This window comes from Xenopus laevis, chromosome 1S (assembly GCF_017654675.1).
Source record: "Xenopus laevis strain J_2021 chromosome 1S, Xenopus_laevis_v10.1, whole genome shotgun sequence".
NCBI classification, from domain to species: Eukaryota; Metazoa; Chordata; class Amphibia; order Anura; family Pipidae; genus Xenopus; species Xenopus laevis.
The window spans coordinates 186,544,948-186,569,756 of NC_054372.1; the positions used below are offsets into that span (position 1 = coordinate 186,544,948).

The following is a 24,809-nucleotide window of genomic DNA, read 5'->3' on the forward strand; positions in this document are numbered from 1 at the left end:
GGAGGCAAATTTTAGTTGCATAAAAACCAGGTGTCCTGCCAAACAGAGCCTCAATGTAGTCTGTCAATCCACATAGGGTCTACCAAATAGCCAATCACAGCCCTTGTTTGGTACACCCAAGAACATTTTTTACACTGGGGTTGCTCCCCAACTCTTTTTACATCTGAATATTGCTCACAGGTAAAAAAGGTTGGGGACTCCTGCTCTATATAAAAGAAAATGAATGCTAGGTGCTATGTATGCACTGATTTACTCCTCAGAAGACGCCAAAGATTGTCACGGGGGGGGGGGGAGACTTTCTGGCTCTTACCATAACTCGCTTCTCCATGTTTTCTCCAAAGACAAAATCAGAAGTATTTTTGTCTGCTCCAAACGCTTGAACAAATGGCTGATTTCTACAAAGAAAAACAAAGCAGTGGATTACCCCTTGTGAAGGGCACCTTCCCTACTAATATTGCTAAACTGGACCCCAGATTTTTTATTTATTTATGTATAGCAGTTTAGCAAGGGGCAGCCATCTCGCAGCAGTGCATTCTGGGCTAACAGGACATTTTTATGGTGATTTTTTTCCAACATGGTTACATAACCGTCACTAAAAGATCTTTTTTTTTTTTTACCTTTCTGTTTTCTGGTCCAAAATGCATGCAGGGGCAAATTTAATCTTGCTGTTGTTATCCAGCGCCGACTTGTTTTTGTCTTGAGGCTGCATCTGCAATCAATAAAAAATCATTCATCCCCCAGCAGAGAGTGAGGTTTGTGTAATGTAACAGCAGATGGAGACCTTTCCAGGGGCAGTGGATTGATTTGGAAATAGACAACCCCTAAGGCCTAGTCCCCTATAGCAAACTTGTTGGACCGGTGGGTCTTGTCTGAGAACCGATAGCATTTTTGGTACAGGTCATGCAAGTAATTGTCGGACACTGGTCCAATTTGCAGTGCAAAAAAATTATTTTATTAGCTCAAAGAAGACATCAACGTTTGGCAACGTTTCGGGCCACACTGGGCCCTTTATCAAGACCAGTGTGGCCCAAAACGTTGCCAAATTTTGATGTCTATTTTGAGCCAATAAAAGCACTTTTTGTGCACTAAAATTTGGACCAGTGTGCTACAGTTTACTTGGACTTCTATGACATTTTGATCCTGAGCAGGGGGTCTTATAGGAGAAGGAAACCTAGTCGGCGCAAAAACCCTCCCCCCCTCCGGTGTGTTGCTCCCCCTCCCTCCTCCCCCCTGGCCTACCTGTCCCGCTGGGCAAATGCCCCTAACTTGTTACTTACCCTTCTGCGCAGGTCCAGTCCACGGAGTTCACAGGCTCCATCTTCTTCCACGCGATCTTCTTCCTGCTTTGACCGGCGTTTTGGCGTATGTGCAGTAGGAGCATTTCGCTGGTACGGATCTACTGCACATGCGCCAAAAGTCACAAAGTTTTTGTGACTTTTGGCGCATGCGTAGATCGTACCGGCGAAATGCTCCTACTGCGCATGCGCCAGTCAAAGCAGGAAGAAGATGGCGTCGGTGAACTCCGTAGACTGGACCTGCGCAGAAGGGTAAGTAACAAGTTAGGGTCATTTCCCCAGTGGGACAGGTAGGCCAGGGGGGGGAGGAGGGAGGGTGGGCAACACACGGGAGGGGGAGGGTTTTTGCGCCGACTAGGTTTCCTTCTCCTTTAAAGACTGTTTAGCACCTGGCACCTGAAAAGGTCTATTAGTAACAGGTGAGCACTCTAATTTTGTGTGCAAGTAATTGTGGAGACTGGAAGGAGATGAGGAAAGCTGCAACTTTCACACATGGGGCTCATTTATAAACACTGGGCAAATTTGCACCTGGGCAGCAACCCATAGCAACCAATCAGCAAGTGGCTTTTTTCAGCCAGCTGCAGGTTGAGCAATGAAAGCAGACCTTTGATTACTGGGTTACTGCCCAGGAGCAAATTTGCCCAGTGTTCATAAATGACGTGTGAAGTTGGAGCAAAGATGTCCAACATTTGGCCCTCTAGATATTGGTGAATTTGAAATAAGCACAATGGAAGCATTTCTCACACTATAATTCCCAGCATGCTAAGGGAAGACTAGATAAAGATCACGTTATAGTTCAGCAATCTGATGTATAATCTTTATAGACAGCATATCATCTGCTAAAAGACAGGACCAATATTAGTCAACAAAGGGATTTCACTATTTAATTTTTTTAATTTCAAACCCTAATCTGCTGAGGCCTGGGAATATGGCTTCATACCTTACTGTCCAGCTGACTTGGTGCTGATTCACATTCTGCATTGTGTACTTCTTGGCATATTGTTTTCTGTGGAACCTGCAGGGTGGCCGGCTTGATAACCTTCCACGTCTGGGACTTCCCTGTGAGTCAGAACAGCTCACGTTATATTGAGTTATTGACTTATGCCCATGTTTCCCAATTTGTATATACAGTAGAACCCCCATTTTATGTTTTTCAGGGGACCAGGGAAAAATTATGTAAAATCCGGGAAAAATGTCAAATCAGGGAAATGTAACTTTTTTCAAGTACTGAAAAGATATAAGCACAGGAGTCTATTTTACTTTGAGATACAATATTTACTGTGTTAATAATAAGGGTTAAACAGTGCAATGTCACCAAACAAGCAGATATGCCCACATTGAAGTGGACAACATTGAAGTGCAGGACTGTATAAGGGCAGACTAATTGGAATTGACCATTTACAGGCAGAATCATGGCAAAATATACATCTGGTTAGTATTTTAAACTTTTTTAACATTCATAGAGGGAAAAAACTGTTTTTGGGAACATCAGGACAAAAATTTAAAAAACATTACTTAAAATCAGGGAAATGCACCCATTGAAATGAATTATAAATTGGTGGGACCACAAATAAAAAATGTAAAATGCAGGAAAACTTAAAATCAGGGGACTTAAAATTGAGGTTTCATTGTATAGTTTTAGTATTTCTAGTAAATTCATATCATATGTTCATACCTGGGCTGCTTGTAGTGATCAATGGGTGATCCTGTATCAAACTGGAAGGCGCAAACACATTTTTTCTTAGATCTGCATGAAAAATCAGAATGAAATTGAATAGAATATATTGCCAGGAATTGGCATTGTACCTTCTGTATATGTTATAATAAATCACTTCCAGAGTATGGGTGACTAGTATCTTGAGATGCAGCTACGCAGGTGGTTAATGATGATCACATGGATCCTCGGGGCTCATTAGCTATTTGCTGGCACATATTCTAGGCAATAATAATCACTATCTTCATGAAAGGGTTAGTGATTGTTTATTGAGGTTAAAATCCTGTGCAACCTGCTGTGTATATATTTTTTTTTTTTTTACAAACAATGCACCATTTCCCCCAGCATTCCAGAGTAACTGCACCTGTTGCTATCTGATAAAGACATTTTCACAAAAGATGAAAACTAAGGCAGGTGTTCATTTCAGGGATTTCTTGCTCTTTGCTCCTTTGCTTTGGGACAGCTTTTTGGAAAGTGTTTCACACAATTTTGACTTTGTACTTCTCAGGTCATGGTGTGATTTTTTTCATTTTTTTAAAGGATCTATTTTTTTTAGGAGAGGACTGTGCACATTCCAGCACCTGTCTGGCCCAAGAGAATGTTTGCTGACGTGAGTGGTGCTGAGGGCAAGGTCATGTCATAATGTCATGGTGTGAGGCACATTCCATTGTAGAATAAAGAGATGACAGATATAAAGGAATCTCTTATGGATTGACAGTCACCATTGTAAAACCCCCCAGAGATCCAGGCTGAACTGTAGGCTCTGTTACAAAATTATACTGGCAGCAGCCTGGAGAGAACTTTTAACTAAAGTGTTAAAGGAGACAGAAAGTCCCCAATTGATGGGAGTGCCAAATGTTAGGGCACCCCCCCCCAGGGCACCCCCCCCTATGGATTGTAATGACTTTCCTGATACCCCAGGCTAGTGCTCCTGTTAGCAGAAAACTGCACAACCCCAGGGCACTAGTTGCAAACTATCCTTTTTCCCCGTCCTTAGGGTCAGGGCACATGCTCAGATTCGGGGGGAGATCAGCCACCCAGGGACAAATCTCCTCTTCTTCGGGGCGACTAATCTCCCTGAACTGCCTCCCGCCGGCTAGAATGTAAATCGCCGGCGGGATGGCACTTCGGGGCGATTCGTTTTCCAAAATCCCCCGAATTTTCCTCGTGAGGCAAATTCAGAATATGAAGCGATCCAAGTGCTTTCCTGCCGGCGATTTACATTCTAGACAGTGGAAAGCATTTCGGGGAGGTTAGTTGCCCCAAAAAAAGAGGAGATTTGTCCCCAGGCGACTCTGAATCTCACTGAATCTGAGCATGTGCCCTGACCCTTAAATAAAATAGCTGACGTTTTGCTCAATTGCCGACACATGTGCAGTAGAGCAGAAAAGTTGGCTATTTTGTTTAAAGGAGAACAGAAGGTGGAGTTTCGCACACCGGGTACTTTAAAAGCGTAAATCTTTATTCATCCATATTTAAAAGACACGCAGCATGGTTGCTTGACGCGTTTCGGGCACAGCTGCCCTTAATCATAAGCATGATTCTTCTATTATATGCTGCGGGACGCAAAGAGAATCCAGCACCCCGGCTGTACACTTTCAAGCTGCCAGACTTCTACCTTGTGATTTGCAGTGAGTCGGAGCGGTTGTGTTTATTTACATTGTTAAAGGAGAACTAACCCCCACTCCACCAGAAGCCCTCCCCCCCAATCTTGCAGGCATTGCCCCCCTCCCCTCTCACTCACTGGGATGTGCTTTAAAAAACCCTTTTAAAAATTTTGAGCCTTAAATGCAGAGAAGCGCATCGGAGCTCCCGGTCGCCATCTTCTGGATCTTCGTGTAGTTGCCAGGTCTCTTTGCTGTCACTAAGCCTGCCGGCGGGCGCAATTGTGCCAAGTCAGGAATCAGCTTCAGCTAAGCATGCGCAAATCGCCGTTGATGCGGAAGACTACTTGAAGATCCGTAAGATAGCGACGGGAGCTCCGATGCGCTTCTCTGCATTTAAGGCTCAAAATTTTTAAAAAGGGTTTCTTAACACTAAAGCACATTGCGGGGAGGGAGGTCTTTTGGTAGGGGGGGTTTTGTTTCCCTTTATCCTTTAACTCTGCAGCCCATGCATGATTGTGCGAAGAAAGAAGGAAGGAAAAGGACAATTACCTCGCTAGTACCCCAGGCTGGTGCAGGAGCACTTGCCTGGGGTAATAGGTTAAGTCATTACAATCCTTTGGTTATTAATACCTTAATTCTGCACATAATGTTTTGTTTCATACCTGACGGGGATGGAGGGAAGGAAGAGAGGAGACTAAATGAAGACGAACGAACTCGTTTCTCCGAAACACTATTGTCTGAGAAATAAAAACAGAAAAAATATAGCGTTTTATGGCAACAAGCACTTCAAGCACTCTTAATAAACGTGTAATATGCGTGGTGTATCCATGTGTATTTAGATGCAACATTATATTTGTAAAACAAATCAGGTGTATAGCATATGTCAAAAGATTTCAGTCTTTTAATCAAGAGAAATATACTTTATTTCTGTTCCTTTAAATAGCCATACTGATTAACCTATACAAAACAACGCTGGGTCCCAGGGGAAGTAGAAAAAGGGGCTCCTGCAACTTTCTCCTTCCACAACAAATGGTCTGATAATGATGAAATAGTACAACTGCCCCTAAACATTTCCTTTGCAAGATGTTGGGTAATTAAACATATGACACCAGCTTAATGGGATACTGTCATGGGAAAACATGTTTTTTTTCCCAAAATGCATCAGTTAATAGTGCTACTCCAGCAGAATTCTGCACTGAAATTCAATTCTCAAAACAGTAAACAGATTATTTATAATCAATTTTGAAATCTGACATGGGGCTAGACATTTTGCCAGCACTTTAGAATGGAACTACTTTCTGGCTGGCTGCTATTTCGCTTACTTAATGTAACTGAATCAGTCTCAGTGGGACTTGGCTTTTACTATTGAGTGCTGTTCTTAGATCTACCAGGCAGCTGTTATCTTGTGTTAGGGAGCTGCTATCTGGTTACCTTCCCATTGTTCTGTTAGGCTGCTGGGGGTGGGAAAGGGAGGAGGTGATATCACTCCAACATGCAGAACAGCAGTGAAGAGCATTATCAGAGCACAAGTCACATGACTGGAGCACCTGGGAAGCTGACAATATATCTAGCCCCATGTCAGATTTCAAAACTGAATATAAAAAAATCTACTTGCTCTTTTGAAAAATGAATTTCAGTGCAGAATTCTGCTGGAGTAGCACTAATAACTGATGTGTTTTGATAAAAAAACATGTTTTCCCATGACAGTATCCCTTTAAAGAACAAGGAAAGGAAATTTCAGAATAATTCTATTCTGTGAAAAACACACCATTTGGGTTGGGTTTCACCAGTGCCGCCACCATGTTTCTCTACCTACTGAGGTATTCCTTGTGCCAAGCCCAGTATTTGTCTCAGCCCATATCAAATCCTAAACCCTAGAAGCAACAGAACATTGAGGAAAAAATAGCCTTACCTGTACGAGGTGGGGATGTGGTTGGTCTGTAAGTGAAAGAGGAGGCTCGTTCCCTCTTGTCAGGATACACACTGAGGCTTGCAGGAAACACACATTGAGCATCTGGAATGGAACAAACCATTTCTAATATTTAGATGATGAAGCTCTTGGGGGCGGCTGATATAACGTTGAAGGAGAGGTGATACAATAACTATCTGAGGATTGAGAACACCTACTAGAAGAACTAAATCATGCATGGTCAGCTGGTGGCCCTCAAAATGCTGGTTTCCTATCACGTTTTCCCCTGAGCAAGTGTTACTGCATATTGCAGCCCCATGAAATAAAATGTCTGCAGCACTAAAGGGCCATAAAGTATCCAGAATGCTCGGGACCTGGAGTATTCCGGATAATGGATCTTTCTGTAATTTGTATCTTTATACCTTAAGTCTACCAGAAAATCATGTAAACATTAAAAAACCCAATAGGCTGGTTTTGCTTCCAATAAGGATTAATTATATATTAGTTGGGATTAAGTACAAGCTACTGTTTTATTATTACACAGAAAAGGGAATTCATTTTTTAAAAATTGAATTATTTGGATAAAATAAAGTCTATGGGAGATGGCCTTTCTGTAAATCAGATCTTTCTGGATAGCGGTTTTCCGGATAACGGATCCCCCTACCTGTACAATATTTTGTAACACTTACTTTGCTGAAGATTCAAGGTCTCAGCGGGTCTCTGCAAGTAAACACAGAAAATGACTTGTAACTACTTAAAAAATACCTTGTAGCTAATACAAAATAAAGTTTTTTCATCATTATGGTGAATTCTTAGACGTATACAGGTTCTAATCGCAGGTTGGGAACCTCAGGCGGGAGGTAAGTACCTTGATTGGTCTCTCCTTCTTGTCAAGAACGAACACTGGCTGAGCAAGAAATACTTTCTCTGTAAAACAAAAGGCCACTGTTACTTCCAAGCAATTATATCATTAATTCCTGCTGATCACATTAGTCTAATAATAATAATAATCACTGCACATGTTTCAAAGGCAAATGAATAATCTGATGACAAATGTTCTTAAAAAGCACGTAGTTACAAGGGTATACAGGTATGAGAACTGTTATTCAGAATGTTTGGGACCTGGGGTTTTCCGGATTATGGAGCTTTCTGTAATTTGTAGGGATGCACCGAATCCACTATTTTGGATTCGGCCGAACCCATGAATCCTTCGACCGCATCCTAATTTGCATATGCAAATTAGGGGTGGGAAGGGGAAATTTTTTTTACTTCCTGGTTTTGTGACAAAAAGTCCGCAATTTCCCTCCCGCCCCTAATTTGCATATGCAAATTCGGTTCGGCTGGGCAGAAGGATTCAGCCGAATCCTGCTGAAAAAGGCCGAAACCCAGTGGCGGAACTACCGGGGGAGCAGGGGGTGCAAACGGGCCAGGGCCCGCACCACCTCAGGGCCCCCCAGCAGCCCGCGCACCACTGAATTGCAGGCCGTACGGAGGGGGGCGGGGGCCCTCTAGTTACGTTACTGCTGAATCCCGAAACGAATCCTTGATTCGGTGCATTCCTAGTAATTTGGATCTTTATATAAGTCTATTAGAAAATCCATTGTACATTAAATAAACCCAATAGGCTGCTTTTCCTTCCAGTAAGGATTAATTCTATTTTAGTTGGGATCAAGTACAAGCTACTGATTTATTATTACTGAGAAAAGAGGAATTGTTTTTAAAAATTTGGATTATCTGGATAAAATGGAGTCTTGTAATTCGGAGCTTTCTGCATAACAGTTTTCCAGATAATAGATCCCATACCTTTAGCTGCTTTCAGCCCATAACTCCTTAAGTCTACTCCTGACCCTGCTTCCTCCCATGTGACACTAAGGATAGAACTACACGGGCAGCTTTCAATGAAATACCGTCCATTCCGACTGGCTGAGACTAATCGCAGGCATCATGTCGGATGCGTAAAATCTTCGGTAAGTAATAGGAATATCGGATGTTGTCGCTGGGTGCATCCAACACACAACATGCAACGACCTCATCAGACAGTCGTGTTGGATGCACGCAGCGACAACATCCGACAATCCTATTACTTACCGAAGATTTGACGCATCCGACATGACACCTGCGATTAGTCTCAGCGAGTCGGAATGGACGGTATTTCACTGAAAGTCGCCCGTGGTGTTCTACCCTGAGCCTCTACAACGGCTATGAAGCCAAAATGGAATACACCGTGCAGCTGCAGCTAAAACTGATATGAAGCCCAAATGGAATACTATGGCTGGGGCTTTTACCAGTAGAATGCAATGTACAGTAAAGCTGCAGCTTTGTAACGGCTTTGCCTGGCAGAATAAAAGGTACAGTTCAACTCAATAAGCTCAAAAATTAGGGATGCACTGAATCCAGGATTTGGATCGGGATTTGGCCAAACAGAATCCTAATTTGCATATGCAAATTAGGGCCGGTGGGAAATTCCGTGACTTTTTGTCACAAAACAAGGAAGTACATTTTTTCCCCCTCTTCCCACCCCTAATTTGCATATGCAAATTAGGAGTTGGTTCGGTATTAGGCCAAATCTTTCGTGAAGGATTCGGGGTTCGCCGAATTCAAAATAGTGGATTTGATGCATCCCTATCAAAAATACAGAAACCAAACAAAAAGGGCAACCGGCACCCTGCCTGACATGCAAACATACATTCTGTTTAGTCTGTTAAAGGGCAGGGTTTTCTTTCTCTTCCACTTTTTTTCTTCCAATAATAATGCAAATTCAGCCTTATAATAATAATAATGATAATAGACTTGCTGATTTGAAATGAACTGCACTGAAGCTGAAACAGAACCTCTGATGTCAGTAAAATGGTGAAATGCTTGCTGGGATTTACCAAGCAGTAATATTACAATGACCAGTCTGTCAGTCTGCAGCACAGGAGAATACTTGTGTATTATTTAGCGAGAAAAGCCACAAAGTAAGCATCGTTCTGAATTCAGGGCTGTTTGGGGTACAAATGTTTTGTATAGGACAAACCAATTCAGTACACTGACAGTCTTACTTTCCCTTTATCACTGGTTAATGCAGGTACGGAGCCAGAGAGAGGAGGAACAGTAGGACTGGGCGGATACAGTAAACACATACTGGATCAGACTAGGCTCTGCCGGTTCTCTGCTCTTGGCTGAAACAATAACAAGATCAGAAGCAGCAACGAACAACGATCTAGAGCCAGGGGCTCTGCCAACTTCTCTTTGTCTTCTAACCTTTATATATATCCTGGGGGCCTTCATAGATACTTGCTGCATTTTATATAGACACCCACCTTTATCTATGATCTGATTATAATATAAGGGATCATTTACCCCCTATTGTAAATTATAAGGATATTAGAAGTCACTGAGGGGTTGTTCTGTGACCATATAAAGGCACAAGGCTGCAGGCTGGGTTATACTGGGAACTCTGAGTATCACTCATGTATTATAAGGGATAATGTACCCCCTACTGTAAATGATAAGGATAATAGAAGTCACTGAGGGGTTGTTCTGTGACCATATAAAGGCACAAGGCTGCAGGCTGAGTTATAAAGGGAACTCTGAGTATCACTCATGTATTATAAGGGATAATGTACCCCCTACCGTAAGTGATAAGGATATTAGAAGTCACTGAGGGGTTCTGTGAGAGCTATACAGGGAACTCCGAGTATTAGTTATCCATTATAAGGGATAATGTACCCCCTACTGTAAATGATAAGGATATTAGAAGTCACTGAGGGGTTGTTCTGTGACCATATAAAGGCACAAGGCTGCAGGCTGGGTTATACTGGGAACTCTGAGTATCACTCATGTATTATAAGGGATAATGTACCCCCTACTGTAAATTATAAGGATATTAGAAGTCACTGAGGGGTTGTTCTGTGACCATATAAAGGCACAAGGCTGCAGGCTGGGTTATACTGGGAACTCTGAGTATCACTCATGTATTATAAGGGATAATGTACCCCCTACTGTAAATGATAAGGATAATAGAAGTCACTGAGGGGTTGTTCTGTGACCATATAAAGGCACAAGGCTGCAGGCTGAGTTATAAAGGGAACTCTGAGTATCACTCATGTATTATAAGGGATAATGTACCCCCTACTGTAAATGATAAGGATATTAGAAGTCACTGAGGGGTTGTTCTGTGACCATATAAAGGCACAAGGCTACAGGCTGAGTTATACAGGGAACTCTGAGTATCACTCATGTATTATAAGGGATAATGTACCCCCTACTGTAAATGATAAGGATATTAGAAGTCACTGAGGGGTTGTTCTGTGACCATATAAAGGCACAAGGCTGCAGGCTGAGTTATACAGGGAACTCTGAGTATCACTCATGTATTATAAGGGATAATGTAAATGCAGGGGGGGTTGTGGGAGCACGCCACATTGCTAAGTAAAAATGTATATAAATATAAGGGAAGTGCTACTGACATGTCCAAATTGGTCAGTGCACATTCCCTGGGCCCCTGTCTAGGTAGTTCAGTAGATATGCAAATGCATGTGTTAACTAAGACAGGGGTTTTTAGTTACAAAGTTATGATCATAAAGTTGAAAAGCCACCATACCACGTCAAGGTAAACCCCACATGGCGGTCCCTAACTTGTTTACCTACCAGTCACATTATTGAGGATCCTATGTCTCTCTGCATAATAGCATTAGTAGAAGTCTGCTGAACCTTGGTTTCTATCTATGGGCTGAATCCTCCCCCGCTACTGACTCGCAGCTTTTAAGAGAGAGTGATTGCCCAAACCAACGCCCATTTTTTGAAAAAATGTATATATATATATATGTGTTAATATGGTGCGGTTAAAAGCAAGGGATAATGTACTTACACAGCTCACTTAATTATCAGAGTATTGAACACATACATGACACAGAATGCAAAATATAAAGGGAAATCCCCAGTATGGAAATCGTGCAGGAAAGCAGGAAAAATTCTTGCAACTGTGCCATTGCCCAAAGGCAGGAATCTTCACTTTGCTTCAGTGAGGAATGATAAACAGATTCCTTTTCTCACATGCCTCCATATCTTATCAGTAGCTCATTAGGCCTTGCTTGTTCTTGGCTGTTTCACTCAGTCCTGCGACATTGCTAAGCACCAAGTATAACTGCTGACATCATTAAAGGGCAACTCCACCTAAAGACTGTTTTAAGCAAATTAAAGGAAAAAGCAATTCTAAGCAAGTTTCCAAAAATACATACATTCACGCGCGTTCAGCAGTTTTAAAGTAATAGGGAAATGTAATGGATTCTGAAAGCTGTATCTGTTTGCAACATCTGCCTCCTGAAACATTGTATCAGAAGCCAGCGGATTAACAGACCTGATACATTGTTTCAAGAGTCAGAACAAGAGAACAGAAAGGGATGAATACTGTCCCCAATAGTGATTAGAAATCACTTTGGAATCACTGAAAATTCTTCCGAAAAAAAGTTTTGGGAGTTCACATTTTAGGCCTTTTCTATAACAACATTTTACATTATTATTATTTGTAAGCAAAGCACTACTTCACATGTTAGCTATACTTCACTTTTTATACATTACCAGGGCCCATGTCTTATGCTTTTGTTCTGTTCGGCCCATTTGTACAGACCAGGCATACTGGCATAGAAGTGGGAACACCTACTGGTCAAAGAATGGTACTACATATTCAGGTATGGAGAAAATAAGTAGGGCTTCTTTCTTTCTTTCCTTCCTTTTTCTTTCTTTCTTCCTTCCTTTTTTCTTCCCTTTCTTTTTCTTTCTTCCTCCCATTTCTTTCTTTCCATTCCTTTTATTGCTTCTATCCTCTTATTCCTTTCTTTTATTTTTTACTTTTCCCTCTCTTTTTCTCTCTCTTTTTCTCTTTCTACGTTTTCTTATTTCTTTCATTCTCTTTTCCTTTTTCTTCCACCCTTTCTTTTTCTAATTATTTTCCTTTTCTTTCTTTACTCTCTTTCTTTCATTCGCTTTCTTTCTTTGTCCCCTTTCTTTTTCTCTCTTCTTCCCCTTTCTTTCTCCCCATTCTTTTTATTCCTTCCATCCTCTCTTTCTTCCTTTTATTCTTTCCTTCCTTTTTTCTATACTTCTTCCCTCTCTTTTTCTTTCTTTCTTTTTCTGTTTCTATGTTTTATTTTTATTTCTTACTTTATTTCATTCTCTCTTCTTTTTCTTTCTTCCACTCCTTTCTTTTTCTCTTCCTTTTCTCTCTCTTTTATTTATTCTTTCTTTGTCCCCTTTCTTTTTCTCTAGGGATGCACCGAATCCAGGATTCAGTTTGGGATTCGGCCTTTTCAGCAGGATTTGGCCGAATCCTTCTACCCGGACGAACCGAATCTTAATTTGCAGATGCAAACTAGGGATGGGGAGGGAAATTGCGTGACTTTTTGTCAGAAAACAAGGAAGTAAAAAATGTTGTCCCCTTCCCGCCCCTAATTTGCATATGCAAATTCGGCCAAATCTTTCACGAAGGATTCGGGGGTTTGGCTGAATCCAAAAAAGTAAATTCGGTGCATCCCTACTTTTCCCCCCATTCTTTTTATTAGTTTCTTCCATCTTTTCTCTTTCTTCCTTTCTTTTTCACTTTAGAATTAATTATGCACCATATTTTAATTACTATTGCAGTGCACATTAAACTGTATTAACAGGTGATCGTGAAGGCCCATGGGCTTTCACACACACAGGGTTTTTATACACATGGTTACAAATGCCTGCAGAGTGTGAAAAATGGCATATATTGCATATGTGTTGTTTTTTTAAATACAGTTATATGCATTTCTGTCAATTCCAAATGTAGTTCTATTGGTTTCTGAACGTGCAGCAAGTGATAGAAAACACAGAATGCTGCTTCTAAAAAAGGTGATGAAAGGCGAATGGAGTAAAATGCAAGTATGAACGCTCATGAGTCCAGCCAGACACCCAGGAATCAATTAGCTAATGTGTTTAGGTGTGTTCAAACCCAAGGGTCAAATACATTAAAAATTCCCCTGTATACCGCCCATATAAACTAAACATGTCATCAGATCCCCATGATCTTAATGATGATTAATATAACCTTCTGGATGTTGTTATCGCAGATGATCTAAAGGCAATAACAAGGGAGGGGCACGCAGATGGAATGTTTGGCTGAGAAACACATGTTCTAGTGGCCAAAACCACATGTTCTGTAAGTGGATTTAGCTAAAAGCTGCCAAGCCAAGTGCCATACAGCTCAGAACATACAGTGAGTGATCTCATTACTGCTAGTGCTGCTGGTTAAGCCTTAAAGTGAAGGACATAATGCAGTCTAAGCATCTCTGCAATGGTTGGGCTTTTTAATCATTTGCCAGAAATGTAAAATATTATTTGGTTACTAGGTTCAGCAAAAAGGCATTATGAGACTGGATATTTGGTAACTAGGGTCAGAGAGATCCTAGCAACGAAAGAACAGTGTAATTTATGATGTGAGTTTAACTAGTGAACAGAGCAGCCATTGGGGGGGTATTAGCAGTACAGCTATAAGAGGCCAAGTCATTAATTGGGCCCTATAAACAAATAATTACTATTTTAAGGTGCTGTACAGGGAGGGCAAATGTCCCAATGTTATACTTGTATGCGGCTGCAGTGAAAAAGAAATTCTGATGGCAGCACTGCTTGTGAACCGCAACTCTCAGCACTGCTGTTGGGGGATGCTGGTAGTTGTATTTCCTAATCCCCGAATGCGTTATTTATGCTTTTACGTCTGCAAATCATGAATAGTGTATAGTTTTTACGTATGGCCTCAAGGGAAACCCTAGAATTAACAGTCTCAACCGGTTGTATCAGGCCTTTATTTGTTTAAACGCAGCCCTGTAGTAGGTTAAATGTATAGTCCTAGATACATTCTCTAGCACTTGAGAACCTGCAGAACTACAACTGTTATCATGTTTACACTCCTGCATAACAGAATCACCTGTGACAAGCAGGAAGGCCATCATTATGCCCATCAAGAAGGTTCATTATACCCAATACTCCTAGTTAGTAGGGTCCGCCCTTCTGTCCCCAGTAATCAGCCCACCAGTCGCTTGGGCCCAAATTGAATGGAGACCAATGAAAATGTGAGTGGCCAACTAACTAAACTGCAACCCAGCCAAGCCCACTGTTAAGCCAAAACTAGGCAACCCTAAACTGAGCTGGGCTCTCTGAACTAAAACCCTGCACACCTCCCAACATTTAGGAAATTGAAAAAGGGAAAAAAAGATTTGCCGCACAGAGCGTGGTGACAGTTTTTATCATGCCCGTTGATGGAGGGTTGGAGGAAACCAGGGTACCAGACTCCAACTCACTGCAGATTGTGCCCCCCCCCTGGGTTTGAACATACGACTACAGCGCTGCAAGGAAGCAATGCAAGCCACTGAACCGCCATATTTATATTATTTAAATGGGTGGCAGAAGTACTATGAGTGCAAGTGGCTGCTCTCAACTCCTGTCATCTTGTAGCACCCTGTACAAGTGAGTGGTGGCATGTGGGTGATGTGCCTGCTGTATTTGGAGATTGTGTACACCGCTTAAACTCTGGCACACAGCAAAGAGGGCAAAGCCAACAGAACATTCTGTTCCTTCAGTAACACAGGGGAGCCCCTTTCTGTGCCGTATTATATCCTCCTATCTGAAAACACTCGGAGCCAAAGGATTTGTTGAAAGGTCCATCAGTATGATGCCATGCATTGAATTGGAATTTATAGAAGAGATGATCAGGTTTATACAGTAGGCCAAGATCAGCAAACCGGGCTCTAGTTGCCTCTTAGTGTGCCAAAAACCGAGCACGATGCCAAAATACCACTGTGTTTCAACAAACAAACCAATCAATCAAGACTTTTGCTTTCTGATCAAAGCTAACAGTAGGTTGGTTGTTATGGGGCATTTCACTCGATTGCCCATAGACAGTTGACATCTCTGATGATGGCACCAGAAAAACAAGATGACGGCAACAGCCCAAGATGTCTACAGTAAGAAAATAACACTATTTTGGCTTTAAACCAATAACTACACAATTTAATTGCATTGTAAAGTGCATATAGTGAGGCCAAATGATGTCTGACATGAAATGGCCTATGTCTATGTGTAAGCCTCAAACATACATCACTGCCTGGGATGTTTTTAGACCTGTGAACACCCATCACCCAGGCCTGGACTGGCAATCGGTGGGTTCTGGCAAATGCCAGAGGGACTGCTGTATGTTGCCATAGACACTCACTATTTATTGGGCTGGTGAGGGGCTGTTTGGGCCTCTGTGTACCTGAAATGCTACAGCCTATTCTGATTCTCAGTCCCAGACCTGCAATCACCCACGTGTGAGCACCCAGCACCCTGTGTTATCACTTGGTGTAATTAAGCGGAGTTAAGCAACACTCATTGCTGTGGAATCCTGAATGTCAGATTAGAAACTAGTTTTGAGTGGCTGGGACAGGATCACGTCTGCATTGGCTTTGTACAACAATACACATTCAGTGCCATGAATACTGGCCTCCCACTAAGCAGGTCAGTGTTTGAGGAATTCAGACTCACAACGACCAATAAAGTCCTGCAAACAGGACCTAGCGGGCGCTACTGAGATGCAATCAGCCTGCACAGAGGTTGTGTGATTTAATCAGCCATGCGTGTGTTATTAATGGCTTCTTATCAGTGGCTCGGCAAGCTATTCAAATCAATGGGAAATAACAGATTAGAGAGGAGATTAGCCTTAAATAGGACCTTGGCCACATTGAATTGTCAGGGTTTGATTAAGGCTCATGGCACACAGGGCACAGCGCCAGTGTTTTTCTGCCAGGTGGAGACGTGCCCGAACCCGGTCAATAAGCTTTAATTGATACACCTGTCAGCAACAGTGCCAAGCGGATTTCAGACAGAAAACATGGATTAAAACCATTAAAACTAATATGAATCGCTCTGGAGGCACATCCGCTCTCACACAGAATTATCCTCCCCAAACCCAGTCACCCGCAGTGGGGCCCAGTCTCTCACTTTCTTAGCCTTGCACCTAAATTTACATTAAAGCCAACCCTGAGGGCCATAAGGCAGGGGTCCCCAACCGCCAGGTCCGCGGACACTCTTAAACTGGGTCGCTGAATAAATAACACAGCGCGCCCAAATTGGACACTGATCCCTCCGACCCCCTCCCCGACCCCCCCCCCCGGTGCAAGGTGCATGGAATAGGGTGCAGGAATACTTGGAATTAACTCCTGATAAAGCGTTACCTCCAGGACTCCCTTTAGGGCAGAGACACACACTCACATTTGGGGAGATTAAGTCACCCGGCGATAAATCCCCGAACTGCCTCCTGCCAGCTAGAATCTAAGTTGCCAGCGGGATGGCACTCGGAAAGCTTTGTTTTCCAAAGTCGCCCGAAGTTTCCTTGTGAGGCAACTTCAGAAAATGAAGCATGCCAACTGCCATCCTGCCGGCGATTTACATTCTAGCCGGTGGGAGGCAGTTCAAGGAGATTAGTCGCCCCTGAGAAGAGGAGATTTGTCACTGGGCAACTAATCTCCCCGAATCTGAGCGTGTGTCTCTGCCCATAAAGTTTGCGCCTACACATACAACTTTAACTTCTACTATTATGTAGAGAGTGATATTCTGACTATTTGCAATTGGTTCCCATTTTGTATTTAGAGATATTTAGCTTTTTCTTAAGCTGCTCTCTTTTTTTGTTGCTAGGGTCCAACTTATCCTAGCAACCATGTGTTGAACAGGAGAGGGACTGAATAGAAAGATGAGTAATAAAAAGTAGCAATAACAATAACATTGTAGCTTTACAGAGCATTTTTTAGATGGGGTCAGTGACCCTCCATTTGAAAACTGGAAAGAGTCAGAAAAAGAAGGTGAATAATTCAAAAACTATAAAAAAAGAAAAAATGAATTTGGTATACAAGGATGGACTTCCTGACATCGCTACAAAATGGCACTGTTGACCATTTGAACAAAATCTGGAATAACTGGGTTGTGAACCATGACCGGTTCCAGATGGAAAGGCTTTCCCTTATCAGGCTTCTTACAAATAAAAAAAAAAGTCGCCTGGCGACTAATCTCCTCTTCTTCCGGCGACTAATCTCCCTGAACTGCCTTCCCGTTGGCTATAATCTAAATTGCCAGCAGGATGGCACTCGGAGCGCTTTGTTTTCCGAAGTTGCCCGAAGTTGCCTTACGAGTAAACTTCGGGCGACTTTTGGAAATTGCTCCGAGTGCCATTTGCCAGCAATTTAGATTCTAGCTGGCAGGAAAGCTTTGTGGGGAGATTAGTCGCCCGAAGTGTCAAATTGTCACTGGGCATCACAGCCGACATTGGCTCATGAGCAATGGGATCCCAGTAGAGCATTTCCGCTGTCTTTCTCCCAAGGCAAACCAACAACCGAAAGAACTGCGCTCTCATTTCCCGTTTGTCATGGGCCGAGAGATACGAATGCTCCGGTGCAATCTCATGCCGGACATAAGGACGCTCAGATGTTGCGATTATCTTTTACAGACATGTCTGGGCAATGTGGTTTCTGTCCAATCAGAGATATATTATTTGTTTGTGGTCGCAGACTGGCTTAACTCTTTCATTGGTAATGCTGGAACCAGCATGGAAAGGATTAAAGGAGACATTTTTATGTAAAAAATAAGGGTGTACCAGTGCATTTCACTCATTTAGATATAGAAGGAATGTGCTTGAAAAAGCGGTCTTTCTGGTTACTTTATAGTAAATTTCTGCAAAAAGCCCACTAGCAGTGTCTGACTGGGCCGGCCGGACACAGGGAAAAAACCCGGTGGGCCCCGGGCTCTTGTGGGCCCCGCCGGCCCAGATCCGCTACTTAGTTTGTCTGCGCGACCCCACTTTGTCTGGGGTCGCGGTAGAATAGAGGATCTGCGCATGCGCACAAAGGTATTGCTGCGCGCGTGCGCACATACGCGGCGCCGCGCGCATGCGCACTGCTCCGATGAAGCACGCTGGAGCGGCAGCGGGGGCCGGAGCGGGGCCCTGGGGCAATAGCCCCGGTGGGCCCGAAGCCCCCCAGTCCGACCCAGCCCACTAGTACTATCCATCTGTTCCACTTGCGGCTGACTCCTTTTCCAGGTTGTGCAGGGAAGCCGGCGGCACTCAGCTCACTGCACTGTAGGACAGGAACCAATCAGCAGCTAGGCTGACCTGATAGGGAACTGAAGCCCGTCTTTGCTTGTTTGACTGCAGGGCTGTGATTGGCTGTCCCATTCCTACTGTGCTTCTGACAGGGACCGTTAGGACAGGCCCACCCCTCATTTGAAACATGGACAGGGACCAGAAATCATCTATGGGAGCTCCAATAAAGGGGCAATTTTTAATGACAATTTTTAATGTCGCCAAACGAGAGGATCTCTCCCCGATTTGCCCACCTTGAGGTTGGCAATATCGGGCTGATCTGATCGTGGGCCCTAGGATCCTAACAAATTGTAACGGGCGGTCAGATTGCAGGACCGCATCAACGAACAGATGTGGCCGCGATCCGACGGGATTTTTAGTCCCATCCGATCGAGATCTGGTCGACTTTCGGCCAGATCTCAATCGGGAAAGCCCGTCAGGGGGCCCCCATACACGGGCCAATAATCTGCCGACTCGGTCTGTTGCCAGCTTTTATCGGCCCGTGTATGGCCACCCTTAGTCAGTGACTTTGTGGGGGGCCACATGGGACATACCTGTTCAGTGAGTTTGCAATTGATCCTCAGCTTTCAGCTCAGATTCAAAATTAACAGTCGTGACCCATGTGCACCCCCTCAAGTCTCTGATTGGTTACTGCCTGTATCAGTTTATGAACAGGAATTGAAAGCTGCCTAAAACAGCAGATATATGTACGATTCTGCAAAGAAAATTGTTCTGGAACTAAAATAATGTGATAAAGAAAGTGGAAGGAAGTTTATATTTTCCCTAATAAACATTTTCTCTACTGATCCAGTGTTTCAGAAGCCTTTCCTTATGGGCTATCAGGGAACCTCGTTCCATGTTTCAGGTAATTTACTGTAAGGGCACAGACACACACTCAGATTCGGGGAGATTAGTCGCCCGGCGACAAATCTCCTCTTCTTCGGGCGACTTATTTCTCCGAACTGCCTTCCTGCCGGCTAGAATCGATGGCACTCGGATCGCTTCATTTTCCTAAGTTTGCCTCAAGAAGAGCTCCGAGTGCCATCCCGCCAGCGATTTACATTCTAAATCAGTTCTCTGAGATTAGTCACCCGAAGAAGAGTCGATTAATCGCCGGGATACTAAATCTCCCCTAAATGACACTTGTATTCAAATTAAACATTATTGTATATTTTATGAAAGAAGCCAGGAATTTAGCAGGTGGAAGTGATGGGCAAAGACAGGAAAAACTCCAAATTTGTAAGTGCAAATATAGTGATTGTGATATTCTGAGACAATTTGCAATTGGTTCTAATTTTTTTTATTATTATTTGTGGCTTTGAGTTATTTATCTTTTTATTCAGCAGCTCTCCATTTTGCAATTTCAGCAATCTAGTTGCTAGGGTCCAAATTACCCTAGCAACCAGGTATTGATTTGAATAAAATTATGGGATGTCGAGGATTGGGCCTGGATAGAAAGATGAGTAATAGAAAGTAGCAAAAACAATAAATGCATAGCCTTACAGAGCATTTGTTTTTTTAGATGGGGTCAGTGACTGACCACCTCAACCCCCATTTGAAAGCTAAAGAGTTGGAATTAGAAGGCAAGTAATTCAAAAACTATAAAAAAGAAAAAGTGAAGGCCAATTGAAAAGCCGCTTAGAATTATTCTATAACATATTAAGAGTCAGGCCACACAAGCAGATCCGGGGAGACAATCTTCTTCGGGGCGACAATCTCCTCAAACTGCCTCCCCCCTGCCTTCCGCTCGCTAAAATTAAAATCGCCTCACGAGGAAACTTCGGGTGACTTCGGAAAACGAAGCGCCGCATATGCCTTCCTCCAGGTGATTTTCATTTTAGCCGGCGAAGGGCAGGGGGAAGGCAGTTTGGGGAGATTGTCGCCTCAAAGAAGAGATTTTGTCGCTGGGGCGACTAATCTTCCCGAATCTGCTCGTGTGGCCTGACACTAAAGGTTAACTCAAAGGTGAACCACCCCTTTATAGGGGTTCTCGGCCCAAAAACTGTATTTGAAAGAAAACGCAATTCTGAGCAGCTTTCCAGTAAACCTTTGCTACTGAATGGATTATTTGTTTATCCCTATCCGATAGCTGCATCTGACTCTTGAAACAATATAGCAGGTCCGTTCTCCTCCAAGTCGTTTAGTCAGCCGGCTTCTGCTACATTGTTTCAAGAGTCAGATCCTGCAAATCTGAATGGATCTGACTCTTAACAGGCTGGCCTCTGATAGTGTGTGAGCAGTCAGAATAAGCATTGCAGAGGATATAAACAGCAGACAAACTCTGCTTTCAATCAACTGAAAATATTACAAATATATATATATATATATATATAATATATATATTTTTTTTTTTTTTTTTTTTTTATTTATTTGGAAAGTTATAATGACAAGATCTTTCAGTTCTTGGTGGACATCTACTTCAAGAAGTAATAGCAGCAGGCCACAGGAGGGATCCAAACAGATCCCAAAAAAATCAATTGATGTAAAGTTAAGTTGGCCTTACGCAGGCCAATAAAAGATGTCAAAAAACCTTTGGTGATTCAGCCCTTGATCCATAGGCCTCCATAGTAGCAATTCATTGGCCCGAGGGTCAAACTATTGGATCAGCCCAATATCCCCCATCTCAAGGTTGACAAAAGAGCAGAACTTATAATGTATGACCAGCTTAACTCAGAATCCTCTATGTACATTTGTGAATTACATTAATTTCCTATTTTGAGTAGTGTCTGGGATATTTGCAGTTTTAGACTACTAATACTAAGATGTCAGTCTCTTTAGGAGAAGTCAGAGTGAGTCAGCAACCCTAGGGTAACCTGACAATAAAGGAGGTGCATAGGGATTGCATCCAGGGTCTCTGGCTCTACATGCAAACATCAACATCAGCATTAAAGGACCAGTAACATCATTTTTTTTTAAATTTGCAAAGTCTTTATAATGAAATAACTTACCAATTCTCCTCATCGTGCGGCGCTCGATTTCCCTCCCTGCCTTCTATAGGAAATAGCCAGGGAGGAGAAATCAAGCGTCGCACGATGGATCATCACCCTGTCGCCTTTTCTGAAGAGGAGTGCAAGCGGTACAAACAGATTTTTTTTTTTTTTTTAAAAAAATGTTTTTATGTTCACTGGTCCTTTAATTCAACAAATACTGGAAGCTCCAGGCTGATTTAAAGTGTTACTGACAAATGATCCTGCATTTATATCTCCTTCACATAAAGTTGATATATCTGTGGGGCCAAGCAGGGGTTCTCTACCTTCACATTCAGTTTCTAGACTTTCACGGACAGTCTCTGGTTTTTAAAAACACTGACCAACCGCAGGGTAGTATTTCAGATAGGGCCATATTCGCAGGGGCCTGTGTCTATAGCAGCAGCTTTAGAATCATAGTCCTCGGGGCCTTTAAAGAAAAGAAACCACTTTACAAAAAATAAGATCCCCCCCATCGCACCGCAGGCCGCAGCAGAGAAAAAGGGGGAGGGCGGGATGGGTTGTTCACCTCTAAATGAACTTTCAGTATGATGTAGAGAGCAATATTCCAAGACAATTGGGAATTGGTTATCATTTTTGTGGTTTTTGAGTGTTTTAGGTTTTTATTCAGCAATCTGGTTGCTAGGGTCGAAATGCCCCTAGCAACCATGCACTGATTTGAACCACAGACTGGAATATGAATAGGAGAGGCCCTGAATAGAAAGAGGAGTAATAAAAAGTAACAATAACAATACATTTGTAGCCTTACAGAGCATTCATTTTTTACATGGGGTCAGTGACCCCCATCTGAAAGGGGGAAAGAATCAGAAGAAATAAGGCAAATAATTCAAAAACTATAAACAAGTTAAAGATGAAGGCCAATTGAAACATTGCTTAGGATATGTTAAAAGGTAACTTTAAGGGCAGAGACACGCGCTCAGATTCGGGGAGATTAGTCACCCGGCGACAAATCTCCTCTTCTTCGTGCGACTAATCTCCCCGAACTGCCTTCCTGCCAGCTAGAATGTAAATCGCCAGCGGGATGGCACTCGGAGAGCTTTGTTTTCCAAAGTTGCCTGAAGCTGCCCCATGAGGAAACTTCGGAAAACGAAGTGCCTTCCCGCCAACGGTTTACATTCTAGCTGGCAGGAAGGTAGTTCGGGGAGATTAGTGCCCGAAGAAGAGGAGATTTGTCGCCGGGCGATTAATCTCCCTGAATCGGAGCGTGTGTCTCTGCCCTAATCGGTAGTGACCATTTACCAACAATGGGCAGTGCAGTACCACATTGCAGCCAATCAGAAATGTGCTGGTAGAATAAAGAAGGCCGATCCCTGATGGGTCGCTATGGATGACAGCGCTGGGGCTGATAAGGTGGGTGCCACTTTGCGCACTCTATAATAGTGATGGGAGGGGGGTCAGGAAAAACTCATCTTGCACCCGACCCTCACCTGCAACATGTAGGACCCACACTCCACCCCCGCGTCTTCTCTTTTCTATAAACTGCATCAAACATACAAATACTGACTAGTAATGGGCGAATAAATTCGGCAGGTGGGAATTCATGGTGAATCTCCGCTGGCGAATAAATTTGCAAAAACTCCTGCGAAGATTCGCCAGCGAACGTCAAAAAAATTTGGACGCACGTCGGAAAAGTTGATTGCGTCAGAACCATTGCGCGTCAACACTATGCAGACCCCCATTGACTTTAACGCTGGCGTCAAAATTGATGTGAGAATCCAAAGTGACGCAAATTGACGCAGGCTTCAAAAAAAATGTTTGGAAATTTTTCACCGTTTTGCAGGAAATTTTTCAGTGAACTGAAACGGGAGAAATTCGCCCATCGCTAATACTTACCCGTACAGAAGCGAGCCCTGGCCAACAGAGCTTACAATCGACATCAGGAAGCCCATCAACTGTTTATTATAAAGACAAAAAACTCCAGCTACTGCAGAACTACAAATCCCAACATCCCCTGCAGCAGCTGGAGTCTCCTGTGATCCCTGCCAACAATTTCTGCTTCTCACTCACCTTTGGGGCTCTCCTTGAATTTCCCGCACTCCAACTGGCAACTGGGGGACAGATCACTCCCCCCTTCAGAGGCTGCAATACACATGCTGTGGGATCCCCCCACTTTCTCTTGGTACGCGCTGCCTCTGCACAAAGGCTCTATGTCCGGGTAGAAACCATTCACTTTAAGAATAGGAGCCTGTTGGTTTCTCATACCGATAAGTTCAACTGGTGACTTGGAAGCCCGAACTCTCCAGCAGCAGCAGCAGTAACCGGACTGTACAGGAACAAAGCGCCCGTGTCCTGTGAATCATTCCCTGGCTACAATCAAATCCCCTCAACGCAACCCCCTCAGGACGAACTTTCAATGAGACGCGCGCTCGGGGCTGCTAAATACAGTGTAAGTGACAGCTGACTTGGGAAATACACTGGGCTCGCCTGGGGCGGGGCTGGTCAGGGGCGGGGTTATGCAGATAAAGAGGGAGTGTCTCCATAGATAGGCTTTGGGGGCGGGGTTATTAAAATCAAAACGATGGCTCAATAGCTGTGCTGGGCGGAGTTATGCAGATGAGATGGGTGACGGACGGGCGGGGATCCTCTCAGAGGAATACAGCGCTGCGCTTCTCATGTTACTCTGTGCTGGGTCACGGAGGAAAGTTCCTGAATCATATAAGCTTTGTATTAAAGTGATGTTTATTATGATATCTGGCCACACAAACCTTTATTCTCCCGGTGTACGTGAACTTGATGCCAATGAACGTGAAAGTTAAACTACAAGGGAGGCTTTGCAGGATGTCGCCGTTTCAAAATGATAATGTCGCTGATATAAAAATGTCATATGTAAATTACACGGGAGAATTGCCGCCTCACTCAGCCTGTGGGAAGGGAACGCCGCGTCTGTGGCCGAAAAGAGAAAACCTGACAGACTCCCCCCCCCCCCCCCCCCCTCACTGATATCCAGTTGTCTGATGCAGGTGCAGAACCGTCCGACCTGGTCTGTTCCAACCACAACAGGAGGGGGGTTAGATTTTGTGGGATCAGAGTCTCGTGCTGTTGCGCAGGCCTGGACTGGCAATCTGTGAGTTCTGGCAAATGCCAGAGGGGCTGCTATAAGGTCCCATAGAAAGTCAGTATTTAGTGGGCTGGTGGAGGCTGGTTGGGCCTCTATGTGGGCTGATTGGGCCCCTGTGTAACTGAAATGC

The 24,809-nt window shown here is 43.4% G+C and overlaps 1 protein-coding gene across 1 annotated transcript in view; it reads right to left on the reverse strand.

Moving 5' to 3' along the window:
• Positions 1-24,013, reverse strand: part of ranbp3l.S (RAN binding protein 3-like S homeolog) — a 41,375-nt gene extending 17,362 nt beyond the window's left edge. The window contains exons 1-9 of the mRNA XM_018244523.2: positions 23,629-24,013; positions 7,394-7,452; positions 7,215-7,245; positions 6,529-6,630; positions 5,279-5,353; positions 2,971-3,042; positions 2,236-2,354; positions 618-709; positions 311-395 (exon numbers count right to left, since the gene is read on the reverse strand). Of these exons, the coding sequence (XP_018100012.1) occupies positions 311-395; positions 618-709; positions 2,236-2,354; positions 2,971-3,042; positions 5,279-5,353; positions 6,529-6,630; positions 7,215-7,245; positions 7,394-7,452; positions 23,629-23,821 (828 nt within the window). The 5' untranslated portion in view covers positions 23,822-24,013. The remainder of the gene's footprint in view (positions 1-310; positions 396-617; positions 710-2,235; positions 2,355-2,970; positions 3,043-5,278; positions 5,354-6,528; positions 6,631-7,214; positions 7,246-7,393; positions 7,453-23,628) is intronic.
• Positions 24,014-24,809: the final 796 nt, after the last annotated feature.